General features: G+C 37.4%; 1 protein-coding gene and 1 long non-coding RNA gene across 2 annotated transcripts; both read right to left on the reverse strand.

The window, feature by feature from the left end:
• Positions 1 to 12296: 12296 nt before the first annotated feature.
• On the reverse strand, positions 12297 to 13102 carry LOC113325247 (putative receptor like protein 25). Its single transcript, XM_026573452.1, has 2 exons — positions 13099 to 13102; positions 12297 to 12844 (listed from the first exon to the last, which is right to left on the reverse strand). The coding sequence occupies exons 1-2, from the start codon at positions 13100 to 13102 to the stop codon at positions 12297 to 12299; spliced, it is 552 nt and encodes a 183-aa protein (XP_026429237.1).
• Positions 13103 to 16138: 3036 nt separating this feature from the next.
• Positions 16139 to 18543, reverse strand: LOC113320450. Its single transcript, XR_003346112.1, has 2 exons — positions 18058 to 18543; positions 16139 to 16483 (listed from the first exon to the last, which is right to left on the reverse strand). It is a non-coding gene; the product is annotated as an uncharacterized LOC113320450 (long non-coding RNA).
• Between the last annotated feature and the right edge of the window lie 3535 nt (positions 18544 to 22078).

Here is a 22078-nt window from a genome sequence, read left to right on the forward strand (position 1 = left end):
CGTACTAATCAAAGCAAGTCCAACCCTAAAATCTTGTTTAGTGATTCCTCGCCACCTAATCCCCTTATTACTTACTCTTTGCCTATTGATTATGCTTCAATTTCATCATTATGGCACCATCTTTATCATGTGATGGATCTGTTCTGTTAAATCACCCATTTAAATCTAAGAATTTATATTCTCTTGGTTTTTTGGGTTCATTTAATGGCCTAATTTGCTGAAGTGTTGGTCGTTCTGATGCAATTTCTTAGAAATCCATGGGCCTAACTAACCTCGAAAACCGGCTTGCAAGGTTAGGGTTGTCCATGACTTTTTAAGCATGGATCCTAGGTTGCCCTAGACGATGTGGTACTATTTAACACCCCCCCTCAACGATTAGGGATACACCTGACGGAGTGGCACGGAAGTCACAGACACACACTGGCGGGGATACGGAGTGGTACAGAAACCACGGACGCACACTGGCGGGGATACAGAGTGGTACGGAAACCACGGACACACGGGTAGTGTTGAGAGGGGCCTGGCTCTGATACCATCTTAGAAATCCATGGGCCTAACTAACCTCGAAAACCGGCTTGCAAGGTTAGGGTTTCCCATGACTTATTAAGCATGGATCCTAGGTTTACCCTAGGCGATGTGATACTATTTAACACAATTAAGATTAAAAAGGGAACATATGTGATAACTTATTATTACAGTAGTAGGGTATTAGCCGATGTTGGTATTGAAGATTTTCCGAAGCAAGGTAGGAGTAGTTAGATATTTTACGGGTAGGGTAGGAGACGATGGTACTGAAGATTAGTCCCCAGTGAAGTCGCCAAATGTAAACATCTAAATATTATTACAGGGTAGTACACAATACAACTCTATGGAGAATTCTTTTTCTCTCTTCTAGGATATTCTAGTCGCTCAGTCTCTTTCTTCTTGGAAAACCTCCTTTTATAGGAGAAGTTGGCTTAAGGTGTACCTCAAGTGGACAACCTCCTTACAATATGAGCTTTACTATACAAAAACATCTCTTTGCTATGGGGCACACCCATATTGTCAAATTCCCATGTTTACACCTATATCAGAATATCTTAACCTCGGAAAAGGAAAAAAAATACTTGAGAGGAAGACGAAGTATCAGAATGCTTAAGGTCTGCCCACTTTGCAATTGGAGCATTCTTGTCTAGCTTAAATTTAGGCCTTGACAGCTTCTCCCTCGAATAGTCAGCACAAGCATTGTTATAATAGTTAACAAATGCAAATCCACGGTTGCGTCTAGAGTTGTACGGACCTTGACAGAACAAGCAATTAAAATCATGTTATTAAAATTATCAAAATGAATTTAATAACCCTGCAAAAATCACTCCAGGACCTATATAAAAGCAGAAACGATTTTACCTAGAGGAAGCCCTATGCAAACTCACATTCACAAGAATATTAAGTTGATAACCTTGTGGATAAACATATCTCCCCTTCCAAACATCCTTGTTAGACTTTTGAGCACTTGTTCCCCATCTGCAACTTAAAAGAACAGATCACGAGAAAGAATAATAAATTGGAAACCTATTCTCATTCAACTCTTTTCCTTCAATCAAAAGTAACTAAGTAACTGGTAATTCAAACAACCGAAAGTATGAAAATTAACAAAAATCCGCAAGTAGAATTTCAATTACCTGAGAAGCATGTCTACATTTGCAACCCATGAGTTGTTTTCCCCTCTTTCTAATTCTTCTTCTTCTTCAACTTCTTGTATTCTTGGTACTTCCTCCATCTTTGAAAATACAATTTATCAAACTCTCGACCTACACACAGAATCATTGATCCGATCGTTATGTTAAGCAATCACAATGTGTTAGGATGCCAATTCTATTTTTTGGTTAGATATTTATCTGCTCAAGTCCAGTTTTCTGATCCAACTTGTAGTTACCAAAGTGTAAGCCGACACGTGGCCTTAGGAAGACGCGGGAATTTGGTGAAAAGATCTTACTTCAAGCCCCGAGATTCGTCGTCAGGGACTTATCAAATCAAGTCAGAATTATCCTTATTTGCACGGCAGCGAAGTAAAGTTTGGGACGAGATAACTCGCCAAAGGGGACGTAAAGCGCGAAAGGAATCATATGTCCATTACAAAATGACCACGAAATAATGTGACTTGGCTTGAAAGAAAAGCTACCCCCACGAAGTTGATGAATTATCGAGCAAGAAATAGGACAGGTGTCCCGAAAAGACTGCGTGAAGTCAACGAAAGGTGGGGGAAAACTTTATGGAATATGCTCCAGGCGAATTATAAAGTAACCCCGGCGAGATAATGTGGGCTGTATACCATTAGGGTTGTTGGAGGCTATAAATAGAGACCTTGGGGCAATGTAAATGAAGAGATCTTTTGGAGAGGGAAAGGTCTAGAATAGGAGATAGAGAATTAGGGTTTCCTTGTAATTCATAGGCTTGGAGAAGGGATTAGGGTTTCCTAATAACTTTCGAGTGTAGCTTGTATTTCGCTTGAGATTAATAAATAAACTTAAGTTCTTGTGTTTATCATGTCTTAGATCTTACTTACTTTCCATTTGGGTGTGTTGCTGGATTTCTAGTAATCACATTTTGGCGTCCAGAAACAGGGATCTTAGATTGGGGATCTATCCTCATCTAAAGAGTAGGGAGAGAAGATGAGTTTGCACCAAAGAGGCGGAAACCAAAGATCTGAGAGGGCTGATTCGAGATCTGAGGATTAAGCGGAAAGACTAGCAAATAGGTGGATAAAAGGACGGTTTTCGGAACGAGGTAAACGATGAAGGGAAAGGTGAGGCAACCGAAATCACAATGGTGTTGAGAAGGAGTAAACGATTGGAGGCTCGGGATCAGGAGGTAAAGGACGATATATTGGTAAAGGATGAAAGACGAAGGACCATGATACAAGGGAAACGCATATCGAAAGAGAAAGCCGGGACTGTGGAGAAACCTAGTCAGATTGTGAAAGTCGGGACTACTGCGGAGAAGGAAATGAACCGAGAAAAGGCTGAGGCAAACGATGACGAGGAGGATGAGGTATCTGAAGAACTGGGTGAAACCCCTAATCAGGAGGAAGATTACCAGATGATGCATGAGGAACGCGAACGAGAAATGACTGATGAGGTCATGTGGGAAGGAAACAATGAAGCGGAGGAGATCACGACGTCATCTCAAAGGCATATCCAGTGCGAAAGAAATCAAGAGATATATGAACAAGGGATGATGAAGTTGTTAGAAGGGTACCATAGAGAAAGAGACTTAAAGAGACTGTTAGAAAAGGAGAGACGGGAAAATCGCGAGCTAAGGTACGAGGAAGAGAGGAAACGTGAGGAAGAAAGCAAACGTGTCAAGACAGAAGTGAACATTGATGAAATAAGAAGGAGAACCATAGACCATGAGATCTTATGCGAGCTACGAAGCTTAAGGATGCAGGTGGGAAGTTCACAAAAAGGCGACGAAGAGAAGGGAGGATCCAGGCGAAAGGATCCACGAGGAGACGGAGGAGAGAGGCATAAGCTGAAGATCAAACGGCAGATCGGACAAGAGTCGATGGCTTGGACGGATTTAAAACTTCCAGAACTTAACACAACTATAGAGAAGGTATGGGAGGAGGTGATATTAACCTAGGAGATACCGGCACCACCAAATCTGGGGAGAGAACTAGTCCCGGGAAGCAAGAGTCATGAATTTTTCAGGTATCATCGTTTTCACGGGCACCGTACCAACAGTTATAGAAGTGTTAGGAAGATCATACACCGGCTTATCGGACAAGGGAAACTTGCGCACTACATTGACCAAAAGGAGGTACCGATGATTACTTGTCACAACAAGCATGCAAAACTAATCCGATAAATTAGATGATTAAGTTGTAATTTCATAGCACATTTCAGGGAAAGTTTCCAAGATTTTGAAGATAACGTACTCTCAAGGGTGTACAAGGTGGATTGCGAAGGTAATGAGATAATGAATTCCCCGAAGGAAGAACCATTAGAAGGCTGGCAAAGGAGAGAAATATCCTTTTCGACGAAGGACGTACCAAAAGGAGAAATTCAACATATGAATTCACTATTCATTAGCCTAGCTATGGCCATGATTGCATCCCAGGAAGGGGGCCAGCAAAATAAGGAGATGACTTGGGCGGTGGACAAAGTCTTGATAAACATGGGTAGCTCAGTAGACGTCCTCTTCTACCATACCTTTAGAGCTCTGGGGTACGAGGATTCTGACTTGTTACCTTCTACGTATACGTTGTATGGATTCAACGGAGTGGCGACAAGGCCAAAAGGCGAGATATGCTTGAAAATATATGCAGGAGAGTTGGAAAAAAAGGTTACTCTATGCGTGGTAGATGTGGAATCGCCATATAACGCTCTTATAGGTAGACCATGGATGCATGGAATAAAAAGAGTTGCGTCCACTTATCACCAAATGATACGGTTCCCTATGCCAAGTGGAATCGGCGAAATACGAGGAAGCGGCGAAGAAGCCGATAGATGCAACAAGAAAGATATCGATCTTTACGAGAATAAAGTGAAAAGGAAGAAGGAACGGAAGAGGAAGGTACTGGAGCTGAAGAAGAATGACGAATTACGGGTATACCTGGCAAAGGCTAAAGAAGGGTGGGAAATACCTAGCGAGGTACCAGAAAAGGAGGGAGAACCCGAAAAGCCCATAAAAAAAACAACCCCGTTGGGAGAGCCAATCTTGAATTTCGCCGCAGTCGAACCGACGAAAGTTGTAAATCTAGGAACTAAAGAAGAACCAAAAATCATAAAAATTGGGACGAAGATGGAGATGGAAGAAGAAAGGAGGTTGGTGGAACTATTAACAAAATATGGAGAAATATTTGCGTGGAGCATGGAGGAAATGCCAGGCATTGATCCCGTGTTGCGTGCCATCGGTTGAAATTAGACCCAAGAATCAAGCCAGTAAGACAACGGATAAGGAAGATAACGACGACCTATCATGAGCAAATTGACAAGGAACTTCAGAAGATGATGAAGGCATGCATCATAAATCCAGCGAAATATCCAGATTGTGTTGCGAATATGGTAATTGTACCAAAGAAGAACAATGGCATAAGAATCTGTATTGATTTCAGTGATCTAAATACCGCTTGTCCCAAGGATAGTTTCCCTTTACCAAATATCCCTCAGATGGTGGAAGCAGCGTCCGGGTACAAAAGGTTATCATCTATGGATGGATATTGTGGATACAATCAAATACCTTTGGCCGAAGAAGACCAGGAGCACACGACTTTCTTCGCTCCTAGAGGGCTGTACTGCTACACGAGAATGCATTCAAATTGAAAATTGCAGGGGCCACATACCAGCGAATGGTGGAAAAAGTATTCGCAAAATGGGTACACACAACGTTGGAAGTTTATGTATATGACATGTTGGTCAAAACCAAAGACTCCGGAGATCATGTGGAAGACCTAAAAGAGATCTTCGATCAGATGAGGAGATACAAGATGAAAGTCAATCCATTGAAGTGCATTTTCGGGGTAGATTCAGCGAAGTTCTTCGGCCATATAGTTTCTCTAAAAGGTATAGAGGTGGATCCTACAAAAGTACATGCGATACTAGAAATGCCATCACCAGCTACCGTAAAAGATGTGCAAAAATTAAATGGGCAGCTCGCGGCACTTGGAAGGTTCATCTCGCGGTCATCTGATAAATGTAAACACTTCTTTGACATTTTAAAGAAGGGAGAGAAATTCGCGTGGACACAAGAGTGTGAGGAAGCTTTGAAGGGCATAAAAGAACACCTAATCAAGTTATCAATCCTGCAAAAGCCGGAACCAAGAGAGGAGTTGTTACTCTGTCTCGCCTCCACACAAAATGTTATTAGTGCAGTCCTACTCAGGAACGACGGAGGAGTAGAAAAACCCATATTCTACGTGAGTAAAACCTTGAACTCCGAAGAAAGAAATTACCCTAAGATCGAAAAATTGATATTGGCATTATTTTATGCATCACAAAAATTACGGACTTATTTCCAAACCCACAAGATCAAAGTCCTCACAAGGGTACCCATAGAGCCAGTCTTGAAGCATTCCCAAAGGGTTGGGAGAGTAGAGAGGTGGAAAACTCACATCAACCATTTCGGGCTGAAGTACGAAGTACAGACTTCATTCCTGAAATGAACTCCGTCATCTTCATCTTCTTCATCAGCAACAACAACTCATCTTCATCATCTTCATCCTCTCCATCATCAGCAGCAACAACAGTTCATCGTCGTCTTCAAAACAACAGATCTTCATCGTTTACAGTAGCAGATCAAAATCTTGAAAAATCATTCACATCTTCAACATTAACACCAGCAGAAACGATGAAGAAAACCCTAGAAAAATCGTTTACATCTTCAACAGTAGCACCATCAACAAAAAACGATGAAGAAAACCCTAGAAAATCGTTTACATATTCAATCTTTCGTTTACATCTTCATCTCTGTTTCTTGTTTCACAAAAGAAAAAAACAGAGAAAAAAATAGATCTGGAAAAGAAAAGAAAAGAAGATGAGAGAGAAAGTAAATCTGAAAATGATTCCATCTCTCTTACCTTTTGACTATATATATGGTCCTTATCCAAAAGGGTATTTATGCCACTACAAGGTGACATTTACATCATCCATGACATCAGCCTAGGACCAAACAATTATTTTTAGGACCAAACTATAATTTATATTACCAAATAGGACCAAACAGACAGTTGACTGGGTCAATTGGACTAGACCCTCTCTAAAATATTATTCCTAGGACCATATGGTATTTCCTACTTTTTCCTATGCGATGACTAAGTCGACATTTTTTTCTTTTGTCGATGCAATTTTGGTGTATGATATATACTAACCGATATTGGTTTTTTCCATTAATTCAACAGGAGATGTTAACATTGGCATTCTAAGAAAGAAATTTTAGCCAGTTTGACGATAATCATCTAAACAAACCTTTATCAATCATGGTTTTATTTTTCTACTAATAAACCATTGTTTTCTTTTTCTTACGGGAAAGCATGGATTCCTTAACAACGAAAATGATCTCTTTATCTTCTTAAAAAGAATCATATAAATTGATTTTTTTCCCTATCGATCCTTAAGGGATATATAAAATATCGTTATTATGATATTAACAATTGAAAAAACCAAGAAGAATTGTTGCATTCTTAAGGGATATTGAGCATTTTTCCCCCTCATGGTAAATCTCCAAAATTTGAAATAGTTCAACTTGTAATTGAAATTGGACACTAAAAATCAAAGGGTGCGCACCCGGATTGTTAGACAATGTCGTTAGTCCTTCTAGTGATTATATTGATCTTGATTTAATTTTCTTTTGATAAAGAAAGTGTCTATCACTTCAATCTAAATCATTATCTCGTTGGTCCTTGAGGTCAGGAAGTTATTGGAGATTTGTTTGCATATTTCCAATGCCTTTGGATTTAGCATATAATTTTTATTTATTTATTTTTGTTCCAAAAGCAATCATGGTTGATCCTAAATATGTATGTCTATCACGACTATATATTTTTTTAATGTCAAAAGACATATTTTATAATAAAGTATATGTCTCGAATTAATCAGATAATACTTTAAGAAACTTGTTTTCATACGTGAGATGAAAATATTTCCGCCATAATCATGGGGAGCTATACATTACCATATTGTTGTGCTCATTAATTAATAGTTATATAAATTTTTCACATATCATGATCAAATCGAAAAAGGATGTCATCTCAAACAAGGCGCGAAAATATTTTATTATGCTTTTAATAAGCTTATGCCTCTTGAAAAGGCAAATCCAGTTACATCTATAAAAATTGTAGCATTTATAAGAAGCTACAGATAGTGCTCCAATAGAGTCTACCAAAAAGATCCACATTCTCATAGTTCATATTTCCTCACTGGAAGATGGGGAGATTATATGAGATTATATTGCCTGCGGGCGCTGGTACCAGCAATTCTTTGAATTTTTTTTTTTCAAGATATGTGTACACTTGAGAATTGTGTAGGATCGTCATTAATATGTTGTCGAATATTCATATAAAGTAGCTACCGAAAATCGACATATGTGATTGGTTGGCATACAATCCACATTAGAGTGGATTGATTTCTCGATTAACGTAATTTTGGATCCAAGACTTAACACCTTAAAAATGCCAAGCCTATTAATTACAGGTTGGTGTAGTCATATTGCGTTGTTATACGAGAAATATATTCGTTGTAAAAACGATTTGAGGGTTTTATTTGTTTATTTATTCTCAAACCCTAGGATTGGTTCAATAATTGTTCTCTTTATATGATACATGTGGTGTGGTAGTCCCTGAAGGACTCGTATGTGGTTGGAGAACATATATGAATTTGTAATCCTTATAGGATTCAAATTATAGGCAGCTACCTGACTCGATTATATCAGGTTTAACAATCCTATTTATATGTTTTTTTTTTTATAAATTTGGTACTAAATAAAGAATCTGAATTAATTAGTTGATGATATCAACTTTATAGGTCTCTTGAGGAGTCCTTAAAAATATCAAAATCCACGCTTTAGCAGCATAAATTCTATTTTAAATCTGCAGTTAAAATTATGCTAGCTTAAACTCGTCTTTTGATATAGACTAGTTATGAATTTGATGCTTGTTTTTGTAATACTCATATAGTTGGGTTACCATCCATAAATCGTCAAAAAATGTACTCTTTTCCCTTCATTTCAGGTTTTGCCCATGTGGTTTTTCTGACAAGGTTTTAACGAGGCAACATTTCATAGACGATGAATTTTTATTCAAAATGCTGAAATTATGCTCTTTTTGCTTCGTCCAGAATTTTTTTTCCATTGGGTTTTTACTGGAAAGGTTTTAGTGAGGCAATTTAATTCAACATGGTGGTCATCCAAGGGGGAGTTGTATTAATTTTGGTTATTTGGTAGATTCCCACCATTAACCAGGTCATTTAAATTTGTTAGACCACATCAACATAACTATCTCCTATGAATTTGGTTATCATTTTGATTCATATAAGGTATGACTACAAATTTTGTACACCTGTGGTACTGTAAATGCGTATTGGAACTTTGTTGAAGGAACTACATCAACTATTTCTGCAAATCATCTTCGAGAAGATAGAATCCAAGAAGCAAGTCCTCAATGTATTTGAAGAAGCATGAAAACTCGAGAACACTACCGTTAGAAGACTAACACAAAAGAAGACTTCATCAACTATCCGACATTTTAATGAAAGCATTGTTGTCTCCTGCATAAATTCGTTCATCAAAATCGGGAAGTCTCAAATCGAAGATTTGCAAGCCAAGATTCAACTGAATTACTTATCAGGGGGAGCATCATAATAAAGGTATTTTAATGGACTATCACGTTGTACTTTTTTTCCTTCGTCAAGGTTTTGTCCCATTGGGTTTTCCTTGTCAAGGTTTTAATGAGGCAACATATGCATGTCACCATTCTAAGTTTACTCACAATTGAACTCTTTTCCTTTCGATCGGGTTTTGTATTTCCTGACAAGGTTTTAACGATGCAATTAGCCTAGAAACAATGTCATCAGGGGGGAGTGTTATAAACGTGTAATTATGTTAAGAATATCTAGGGTGAATCTCGTTTATTATTGGGATGCCCTTGTGTCTAGCCCTATAAATAAAGGCTCTAATGTTTGTCTATTATATTGATGAATACAATTTCTCCCTTCTTCTTCCTCTCTACTTTGTGTCTCTTTTTCCTCTTTCTCCATATTACAATAAGTAATTTATTTAAATTTAAGATCACAAATACAATAAAATCTATGATCTCTAAGTTATAGCCATAAAAAGATAATAGACCTCCACAAAGTGTGATCTACTGTGTGTTATCTAAAGCATGTTTTGTTGTACTGAATGCTAAATCCATGGGATTATTATTAGAGATATTTTGTAAAAGGGTCGTATGTTTTGTATCTAATTAGGTCCGGATCATAGAACATGCAGTTGATGCATTATGGTCGCGGACCGATTTTGACTGTCTGATTTTTTACCAAAATACCCTTACGAAATGGTTAAATAATATCATATGCTAACCCAGTTAAAACTTAACTGGCCATAATAGTGACATTTTCCTCAAACACGTTAATTCCATATTTACACACATCTTCTTCAACCTGCAGACTAGTAAACTAGTTTCAATCTCAAAAGAATCGCGTCTTTCAATCTATTCTACTGCGACAAAGTCAATTACCCTCAATGGCTAACTAGCACATAAAGTTGGATTTTGATTCAATTTTAGTGACAAAAAAGAAAACTTAATCGTTCATTGAAAGCAAAAACTTAGTGAATGACTTACATGGGTTTGATGCGATTATATTTCTAAAGTTCTAGAGTAAATGATTTTCTTCGCAAAATCAGTGTTGTTATCCTTTTTTTTTTACAAGACAATGAATTTTCAAACTTGCACTACTAAATCAATAGTATAGAAAGATAAAGAGGGTTTCTGGTCAATAACACTGAAAAATGGATAGACCAAGTTGGAGGATATAGAGGGAGCATTTGAGGTTGATTGCATATGATGATTTGTTTAGTTCATTAATGGTGGAAGCTGACAGGGGAAGAAACAGAAAAGGATGAAAGAGCTATAAATTTTAGCAATATTTAAACGGTCGACGCATGTCAACTAATGGTCAAGTTTTTTTTGTAATATAATAAAATAAGCTATATATGCATCAATTGCATGTTCTACGACCGAGACCCTAATTAGGTACTAAACGTACGACCCTTTTGCAAAATAACTCTTATGATTATGATGGTACAAAATAATGGTACTAAACGTACGACCTTTTTACAAAATAACTCTTATGAGGCTGTTCCATAAACTTCCACCGCCATGGTTGCTTCGACTTTAGACAAGAACGCGAAGAACATCATGAATTCTAGCTTCTCTCATATGAACCCTGGAAACCCCGAATTCTCTCATACCCGTTCTCTCTACAAATCTCTCTTCTCACATAGATTTTGCCCCATCACCAACCATTGTAGGACACAACGTTTGTGACCCGAACACTCTCATAAAGAGAGGATTCTCCAAGAGAATGGAATTTTACTCACAATATAAGCCCTCTTATATAATAGACAAATCCTTGCTCCTCAAGTCTTAGAATTTCTAAGAATGGTCTTCCACCTTAATCAGGAAACCCTAAACTTGGAAAACACCCTACCAAACCGTCATACAAGTTTCCTAATCCAAGTAAACCTTGTAGACGTTCCAAACCCGAAAATGCCCTTTAACCACGATTTTGACAGCATTAGATCACTGTTTGAGCTTCAAAAACTGTCACCTAAAGTCCAATTTCGGCGATATAGTTTTGTATACGGAACAAAACCCCAACAGTTTCATCTTGCAAAAATGAGCATTTCATCCGAACTAAAGCAAAGAGAAGCATCAATTTCTTTGTTGTTAAATCTTCCTGAACAAGTCCATAATGAGATCTTTATGAAATTACCAGTGGAATCCATTTTAACAACTAGGTGTGTATGCAAACCTTTTTAATCTAGTACTTTCTAAATAACCTCATTTTTTTGTAAACTCGCTCTTTGAAGCAGCATATTCAATTCTTCTTTACAAGATACAATAAAACAAACCTATGCGATTGAAGTACTATTTCTGCGTCTCCCTGACCAAATCCACCCACATTGGGATTACTTGTTAGTGGCTGATCAAGCTTGATAGATTCTCCTTCGGACACAAGAAGTTCTCGTCCTGGGGGTATAATATCGACCACTTGGTGACCGTATCTGCTATGCTTACTTCATATCCCCTTTTTTTTACGTACAATTTTACTTACTATACCTGCTGCCGTAACATTATAGACTGTATTGTTACTCTTACTTCTATCGGGATAAATCTGACCCCTACTTCTGTTCCCGCCTACATATATATATGATATTTTAAGATTTCGGGAATTTCAATGAGAATTTCGTGACACAAAGTTTTGTGATGCGAGGACGATTTTGATCTCAAATTTTCAATACCACTTTAGATCAAAGAGAAAATTTTGAGCCATGAGACAAATTTGGGCTGAAAACATAATAATTTGGTCGATCACTAGCCCACTTTCAATCTTGGTGTCTAATGTCTGGCTTTTCATCACGTATAAAGAAGGAAATAGAGTGCAGACACTTTAATATGATATGCATGCAAGATAAAGATGAACCCAAAGTCACTTTCTCTTATCATACGCTAAAGCAAAGAAAAATTTATTCCATCTTCAAAACTGTAAAATACAACACTTCCCCTATATCAGAACAGAAAAGGCCAAACACGCATTATTGTATTAGGCATCCTTACAAGGAGGAAGTGGGGAGCCACACAGGCCAGCGTTTCCCTCAAAAGAAGCTGCAGGAATTGTTGCATTATGCGGAGGAATTTCCCCTGTCAACATGTTATGTGACACATCCAATTCTTTGAGACTTGTCAAGTTGATCACCCCTGAAGGTATGCCACCGGTAAGGTTGTTATTTGATAGCATGATAGATGTTAACAATGTGGCATTGCTTAGCTCAGCTGGTATCGTCCCCGTTAACCCGTTATTTTCAAGCTTTAAAGTCCTCAGGCTATACATTTTCCCTAAGGATTTTGGTATGGATCCTCCTAAAGGATTATTAGATAATATTAATGATTCAACTGCCTGTATCGCATTCAGGTTTCCAATATCTTCATCAACGGGACCAGCAAACATATTATCCGAAAGATCAAGAAGACGGAACCCATGACCGCCATCACTTGTTTTCGCAAAGATGTAGTCTAATCCACCGGTGAAGTTGTTCGAGTGAAGATCAAGCTCCTCTAAATAAGAAATTGTCTTGAACTCAATAGGTATAGCTGAATGAAAACCATTGTTAGATAAATTGAGGAAAAACAATCCTCGAATGTTTCCTATCCATCTAGGAAACTCTCCAGCTAAGGCGTTACTCGACAGATCAAGATACAGGCAGTGTTGAGGTTCTATATTGCCAAATTGCTATCTCATATATGGTATTTGGTTTGGAAATTTCGTTGGCCGGCGTAGTGGCACAACAAATTCTCACAAACAACATAGTTTAAAAATGGGTGTGTATGTAAACGTAATCATTAACCCATTGTATCTTAAAAGCGTTTTATAAAAGCGTTATAATTGAACGCAGTTTAAAATTCCGCGTGCGAGTGGACGTGATTTAATAATACGTCTAGAGGTGAGACGTAGTTTATAAAAGCATTTAACTAAACGCATTTTAAAAGACCGTGTTTTCGAGACGCGTTTTTAAACTGCTTTTTGAAGAGGACGCAGTTTATAATAGTGTTTAGAGAAACGCAGTTAATAACTACTTCTTGACTTCACGCAGTTAATAACTACTTCTAGATGCAATTTATGATTGCGTTTCAATATAAACGGATTTATAAAATGAGTTTAATATGAATGGATTTATAAAATAAGTTTCAATATGATAGAATTTATAAAATGAGTTTCTATATGAAATGAGTTTCAACCCGAAAGTAGTTATAAAATGAGTTTCAACCTGCAAGGATTTATAAAATCCATTGCATGAAACGTAATTTATAATTACGTTCGAGTTAAAATCAATCTTAAATGCCGTTTACACTCAAATGGATTTTATATCTACGTTTATTGGAAAACAATCTTAAATGCCGTCCCATTTTAACGCATTTATAAATCACAAAATTGGTTAAAAAGACCAAAATCAACATTTCCTGGGTGAAAAAGACTTGTATATTTTGATACTGTTTAATGGACAAAAATTAAAAAGATACTGTTCAAATGGACAAAAATATAAAAATAGCCAGGATGTAACCAGTTTCATCCTATCCATTTTCAAATATTTTTTCTTATTTTTAATTTATATCAGGATGCATCCAGTTTCATCCTTGCTATTTTTTAAGTTTAAGCCGCGATGAATCCAGTTTCATCCTTGCTATTTTTCTTCTGTCCATTTCACCCATACTAATTTTTACTTGTCCATTTGAACCATGTTTTAAATTTTTTTGGACAAATGACCCATTTTCCGTTTATAAATCCTGTGTACCGGCAGACGCAATTTTAAAAACCGTGCCGGTTTTTATAAGAACGTGATGCTATATTTGAGAATTGCCAGATACATTTCTCAAATATGGAAACTTGGTTTGGCAATTTGAGATTTTGGCTACCAAGATCACTTTTGACAATCAAGAGTGCACTTTCTTTTGTTGTCAAATATAGCTTTTGGAAACAACCCTGCGGTTGCTCTTAGAGAGTCAAAAATCAATTTAAAAGTGAAGATAGCAGCAATATATAGTTACGAAAACCTTGCCGGACGGCAAGTGAAAAACCCAAACAAACTTTATAGATTATAACCCAGATAAACTAAAAACTACTGTTGTTGACCAGATCTACTTGGATCTATAACAATATGAGAAATTTGATTGTCGACGGGAAAAATCTCCTAATGGAGAGTGAAAAATAAAGGGTACACACCGTTTTTGTTTGTGAACCATACCGTGGACAGTCCTTGTACAATCTGAAACATTCGGTTACAAAACTATATACACAATGCTTAACAAGGTAAACCAAGTATGCACTCAAACTTTCATGATCTGAATTCCAACAAGATAAAATCCTTATAACATGTATTTGAAGATACGAATTCGACAAGTAAGGAAAATGAAGTTAGAGGTGATGTTGATGTGGAGATTACCTACTTGGGAAAAAAATTCCAAGGATATGCTTACACCAAAGTTTATCAGGAAAGTACCTATTGGGTTTGACACTTGTCAAAGTGATTCTACTGTTACTTGCATTTTGTCCCCTGTTCAAAATGTTCATACAATGGGTATTGGTGGTCCTTTAATTCCTTTAAGTGCAAGGTTTGGTGCTATCACAAAAGATGGGGAAATTAAATCGAATTCAAGTATGGATGATGAAGAATCTAAAGTTATAGAAACTGTTGAAGTACTAAAAATGACAGAAAATTGTGCTGGTAGTAATAATGTTGTTTCCTTCAGTGAAACTGGTACAACCTACTTCATAAAATAAAATTGTAGAAATGGATAACTAGACTACTGATAGGGGGAATGATAAAAATATTGGTGTTATACCTTTGTTGAGAAATATCAATTTAGGAAAAACCTTCCGAAAGGGGGGGTCCCATCTCTATGAATTAAGATCTTATTTTGGAATATAAGGGGCCTTGGATTATGCTCCTTCTGATATGTCTGCTTTAAACAATTTAGTGGAGGATAAAAATGTTCTAAACTCAAAGGAATTTAGGTATACTATGTTGAGACCATATTTCTTGAATGATCAAGAACCTACGATGAACAAGATAAGAAATCTAGTAGTATAAATCTAGTGGGTATGCAAAATATGGTTATTTACAATTTTGTGTCAAATAAGAAAAGAAATATCTGGTTGTTCTGGAATAGTTCACTCCCAATTCCTTCGGTTATATCGATATCCAGTCAAAATGATTACTGTGAGTATAAGAGGTGTTTCAGTCTCAGGTGTCCATGCTCATGTGGATGCGATCCGTTAAAGATTTCTTTGGTCGGAAATGAAAATCATTAGTGATCCAAAATTACCATGGATTGCTTTAGGAGATTTCAATGCTTTTTTATCTCCTCGAGAAAAGAAGGACGAAAGTAGCTCTATAAGAAGTTGTATGTTGGATTTTGGTAATTGTTTAGATAATTGTGAACTTATGTACATGCTCTTAAAAGGATATTATGCAATTTTGATAGAGTAGTTTTTAGTTTTGCAATGACTTCAATTATATGGTGATTGGGGGCATAAGATGGGGATTGGAATAGCCTCTAGTCATTTTTATTTACTAGTATAGCACGCACGCGCTATGCGCCTGCCCTTCCGTTCGTTCCGTAATTATTATTTTTCATGAAACTGCATGCATCCTAAACCCTTGAACAAAAGTGAAACTGCCTCCTTCTGCTGCGACTTGAATCTCAAGACCTAACTTGTTTAACAAATGGAGCAGTGACGACAGTCTGTGCACAAAAAATATTCCCAACCACATTCAAATAGCCTTAGTTTATATATACGTCAAATGTAAGAGCCATAAAGGAAGTTGTTACACACCTAACTTGTTTAACATAAACATGTGTGATTATTTTGCTTATTATAAAAAGTGGTTACTGTAAATCAAATCATTCCTTTATTATGGTCAGCAAATCAAATTATTTTAATCGAAGTCCCATAATCACCCAGAAGAAGATGAAAAGAATTTGCTCAAGAGAAAGTTCAGTTGATACCGTAATTGTCTCCACCTTTATAACAGCAGCTAAATGAATACGTTACTGATGTTCATCACAACACACCATAAGTGAAATCCGTTACCCTACGTATCCACCATAAGCATACAAAGATGGATCTCGAGCAGCACCACAAGCATAAGCATCATACCCTTGTCCCTAACCATAATAAGCATCACCCCATTGACTTGGATCTACTCGCTGGCCCCAGGCAACAGGATGGTCCTGAAATTAGTTGGTGGAAGTATGTTAATGGGAACACACATGTAGAGATTTCAAGTGAGACAAAACAATCCAGCCAGTGAACTGATGTTGAATAAATGATGCATCTATAAGTGGGGCCTAGGAGGGATGACACAACACGTACAACACCAATAATATGCAACTTCTGACATGTACTATGAAGAGAAGATTATAAAAGTAGAAACAGAAATACACAAACCCTTTAGCTCCTCAAATAGCTAGTTTTGTCATGTAAACCTAACTCCCGAATTGTCACTTATAACTTCATAACTCACACATCTCGCATTTTTCTAAGGTTTTATCCTTCCAGGGTTCATGAAAAAATCCTGTTAATCTTCAAACTATACTGAAAAAATAATGAAACCAAGAGCTCAATAAATAAAGGCGCATACTCCATAATCATAATTCTAGGGGATCTAGAGCTGGAAGCATCCATCTGTACTCTGTCGTCAAACAATTACAACCTAGCTAGACTCTTTTCTTTTGCAATAGATGTGAGATTAAAATGAAAACTTATCTTATACTGATACAAAAAACAGAAGCAAAAAACATTGTAAAAGGGTAATGAATCTTTCTTGCTCAAATCACAATCAAATTAACTTTTGGTTACAATATAATTATTATGAGAGGATTTAAATAAGCCACCTAATGGTTTGTTCTGCACACCTTCTCCAATTGAATTTAATAATAAATGAGTGGTCATAATCTTTGCAGGTTCAATTTTGACCTTCTCCATTATTTCAATTAGAAAAACCAAACAGGAGTTGATCGTGTAGGGAAAAGTGAAACCAAAGAATCCACTAATACTGTTACTACAACAACACCAACAAAGATGAAGACGAAAATAGTATATAGAAAAAGGAAGCACCTTCACCATGATCTACTTATGGAACAAATAGTAATCAAGGTTCCAGTAGAGGTTCTGTCGTGTTCTGGTAGGGTCCTGGTTATAACTCAGTATCTAGTTATCAGATAGATAAGCTAGAATGCAACTGGAGATGACCAAGTATCTAATTATCTCAATGCATAAAACAAATTGACTTTACATGGAATGGTTTGTTAACAGTTAACAGGGATATGAGTACCCTTCCCAATTAGATGCACAGTGTACAGGCATTCAATTCCATTGTTCCATTTTCAAACACAAACCAAATTGTGTAAGCTCATTGACTATAAAAATTCACTACGTTTTCTTTCAGTCATATCTTCAAACAGACACTGGCAAAGAAAATTATTTCCATATTAACAAACCCATAGAGAGAAAATTGGTCTTTGATACGTTTACCACTTTCTCAGTCATGTTTCAATGTTAACAAAGAAACCCAAATTCGTTTTCAACCTATTGAAACCAAATAAGAAGGAGGTTGACATTTTTACAAACAGTTGAAGCTCACAAACTTTTTATGAAGAAGTAACACTATCATGCTAAATTCATACAATAATGAAAGCTTCAAACTACTTAATTTGATTAGGAAATCACATTTGAACTGCTTGCATGTTAAGAAAGAGAAATTGATAGTATGTTAAGGAAGAGAAATGGAAACTAAAATACTAACCGATTTAGTAGAAGACTATGAGTATCGTGAAGCCCTTTGAAGTGGAGAGAAAAGCTTGGGAAACCCTAACTTAAACGGGAAGCCCTAACCCAGAAATGAGATTTCCTACTTTTCTGTATTCGAAGAAGTAAGTTTCCAAATTGACTGTAAACTTAATTCTATCAGTTCATCCCATTTTTCAAACTCTCTCAAAATTTTGGGTTTCATTTGAACTTCTGGGGTATTTGTTACTGTGAGATTTCTGTGAAACAATTTGGAATCAATTCAATCATATCATGTTAGCGTGTGGAATTGATGAAGATGGTAAAAATCAAGAACAAAGAAGAGGGAGGAGATTTCAATCGAGAAGAATGAAACCGAGAGAAAAGAGGGAAGAGGTTTCTAGCGGACGGAGAGGTAATGAACTGTAGGAAAATGTCGAGAAAATTGTTCTCAGCAGGAATCGAACCTAGCGTCTGCTAACAATATTAAGCCTCTAATGACAGATTCACCCTTTGCACTCTTTTTATTATTATCCTCTATAGATCGTCTTTTTGCTTTTAAGGTTTTATAATCAAAGGCAATATTAGGAATTTGAAAAAAGCTTTACCAAAATAAGGCTTCACCAAACAATTGGGTTATATTAGTATATAAGATTAGGGGATTGTGCAAATATTCCTAAACCAAGCAATACTTCTCAAAGGTTTCAGAAGAAGATGTGATTAACTCATCCAAGTTTTCTGAAATTAGTTGAAGATAATTGGTCAGTTACAGTTGAATGGTAATCCAACCTTCGTTTTCTTATAAAATATAAAAAAGACTTAAACAAATTTTGAAGAAATGGAACTGGTCAGTGTTTGATGATGTAAGAGTGCAACTTAATTTAGCAAAAGATAAATTAGCTGACAATATGAAGTTGTTGGATTGTGATCCTTCTGATGCGACTGCTTTAAACATTTTAGTGGAGGCTCCAAATGTTCTAAACTTAAAGGAATTTAGGTGCCATACTATGTTGACACAATAGTTCTTGAATGATCAAGAACCTACGATGATCAAGATAAAATTTCAGATACCAATAGTTTAGCAAGAAAAAGATAGTCTGATCTAATTCTTTTTCCGATTCCAGTGAAATCACCTGCCAATTTTTCTTTTTTCTTATTATTTTAAGCATGATATTTATTCATTTAGACTGAAATTACACGGGGATGTGTTATACTCACAGATTATACTACAACAATAGAACTTATTATTATAGCATCAGGGTCGTCTCTGAAGTTTCGACGACCTTGTGCAAAAGAGATCGAAACACCTTTCTATCCAAAAAAAAAAATTCACACATAAATAGAATGTACTTAATAGCATTGAAACGAAATAATTCGTGTCGATTTAAGAAGATCATATGATAAAAAGTGTTAGGAAGTTGGGAACTTAGTTGCACCAAGAAATATTTCCAGGCACTAAACACGATGATTTTGGTGATGATGATGGAAACGGGGCTAATAACAAAAAATAGTCAAGAATGATAGACACAAATTTAACGTGGTTCGGCATGGTTTTCCTACATCCACTGACGAATCCCCTTGGGGGGTGGTATTTTATTAATATTAAAATTACAGTAGTATTTTTTTCTCATTGCTAGCCTCCCCCTTTTTAGCCCTCAGGACCTCCCTATTTATACAGTTGAATTCCTAATTTCAATATAAACTTAAATGGCATTAACTGATCATTCATGTCTCCATGTTAAATTCTGCATGAAACTGCTCATTCATGCCTCCATGTTAAATTCTGCATGAAACTGCTGGAATTATTACCGCATGCCTCCTGGCCATGCCTTGCATTAATTCTGCATAAAGCCCCATGAAACTCCCCTCTTGTATTAATTTTGCATGCTGGCAAACTGGATTGATGGTTGACAGGCAGAATGGGCTGGCAGTATGGATGGAAACTGGATGACAGTGCGGCAGAGTACTTGGCTTGAAATTGGTTAGCAACACTGCTGACAATATGACTGAAAATTGGCCAGATGTGCGACGTGCAACCTGAATTTGACAGTTGACCAATGGTTGACTTTGACCATTGACCGATCTTTGTAATACTGGGCAGGCTGGTGGACTGCTTTGGTTAACTGGTTAGCAGGCTTGGATAACAGCTGAACAGTGGCCCATGCAACATTCTGACCCTATATGTGTCAATTTTACGCATGGTACAAACATCGCCCCCTCTTAACCTCCAACTTGTTGCGGGGTTAAGAAGTTTGTTTTCCATTTTGTATTACCAGACTATGATAAAATTCGCCTCCAAGCGTGGATTATTGTCGTATGAAGTAAATGACAACCTTCCTTGTTCGTTTGCGGAAATCAAGACGCCCCCAAGAGTAAATTACTGTTGTTGCGGCAAAGAAAGTTGCCTTCGTTGATTATGGAAATTGTAATCAAGTAGCCCCCAAGTGAAGCTATTGCAATTGGAAGATCGGCGGGAAACAGTTGAGTATGAACCATTGTTGTATGTAAAAACAGGACTGGAGGCTGAACTGGACTGCAACGGGAGCGTGATGCTGGACAGGAGTGGTGTTGAAAGTGAGCTGTAACTGTTGATGTAAAATGAACCGTGGTAGTTTCGTAGAACTTGACTAGTAACTGTTGTTTGGAAAAGACGAGTTATATTTGACGTAACTCTGCTGGAATCTGTGTGAGCTGTTATTGTAAACGAAATTTGAATTTGCAGATTGTCAGTAATTTCCGACCAAAGTAGGTAGTAGTAGCTGTTGGTATTAAGCTGCCGTCACTTATAGACTGAGCCGCGGTAGTTGCGAGCGAAGGGGTGTGATCCTTTAGTAGTTGAGATGGTAACAGATTTTGCGTGTTGTTGGACCTCCAACGTCCTTGGTTGTGCTACTGGATAGGATATCGATCTTTATATGTCGTCAATAGTTATATGAATCATGATAAAAGCAGCAATGTAAACTAGATCGCTATAGTTGTTACGGGACTGGGCTGCAATGATTGCGGTAAACTAGACTGCGAAGGACACAAAAAAAAACTGTCCTAAGAAAAACTAGGTAGTAACAGCTTTGAGTAAAGCTGGTCTGCAGCAGCTACGATCAGCTGGACTGCACGGGCTGCAAACTGAGCTGGACTTCAGCATCTTCGATCAGCTGGACTGCAACATCAACGAGCAAAGATGCACTGCAGCAGCTGTGATCAGCTGGACTTCAGGAGCTGCGAGCATAGCTGGACTGCAGCAGCTGCGATCAGCTGGAATGCAGCAGCGACGAGCAAAGTTGCACTGCAGCAGCTGCGGTCAGCTGGACTGCAGGAACTGCGAACATAGCTGGACTGCAGTAGCTTCGATCAGCTGAACTGCAGCAGCGACGATCAAGACTGCACTGCAATAGCTACGGTCAGCTGGAATGCAGGAGGAACGAGCAACGCTTCACTGCAGCAGCTGCGATAAGCTGGACTACAGAAGCGACAAGCACAGGTGCACTGGAGCAGCTTCAATCAGCTGGACTGCAGCAGCTGCTGAGGGATTAGAATTTAAACAGTTCGATAAACCTGAGTGTAACAGTTATAAATAAAACCAGACTACATCAGTTGCGTCCAACTGAGTACAGAATGGATGAGCAAAACTGGACTGCATTAGTTGCGTCCAACTGAGTGCAGCAGTTGCTTAGGAACTGGATTACAGAAGTTCGATCAACTTAGCTGTAGTAGTTTAATATTACTGATTGCAATAATTGCGTCAAAATATTAGGGTGTATGCTCGCCCCCTCTTAATCCTGTAACTCGTTGGAGGATTAAGAAGTTTGGGTTACCTTTTGTTTCGATTTTTAGAAGTTGAATTCCTCATTGCATTTAGATGCTATGTAACTCACCCCCAAGCGGATGGAGTGTTACGCAGCTCGCCCCAAACGAGTTATTTTAGACCATGCTGTGTTACATATCTCTCCCCCAAGTGACGGTCAGTCACATTGAAGTGATACGCAACTCCAGAAGATAATGATATTCATACTGCTCAATGCTCGCACAAGGGTGCACTGCCT

Source organism: Papaver somniferum, chromosome 11, assembly GCF_003573695.1.
Source record: "Papaver somniferum cultivar HN1 chromosome 11, ASM357369v1, whole genome shotgun sequence".
NCBI lineage: Eukaryota > Viridiplantae > Streptophyta > Magnoliopsida > Ranunculales > Papaveraceae > Papaver > Papaver somniferum.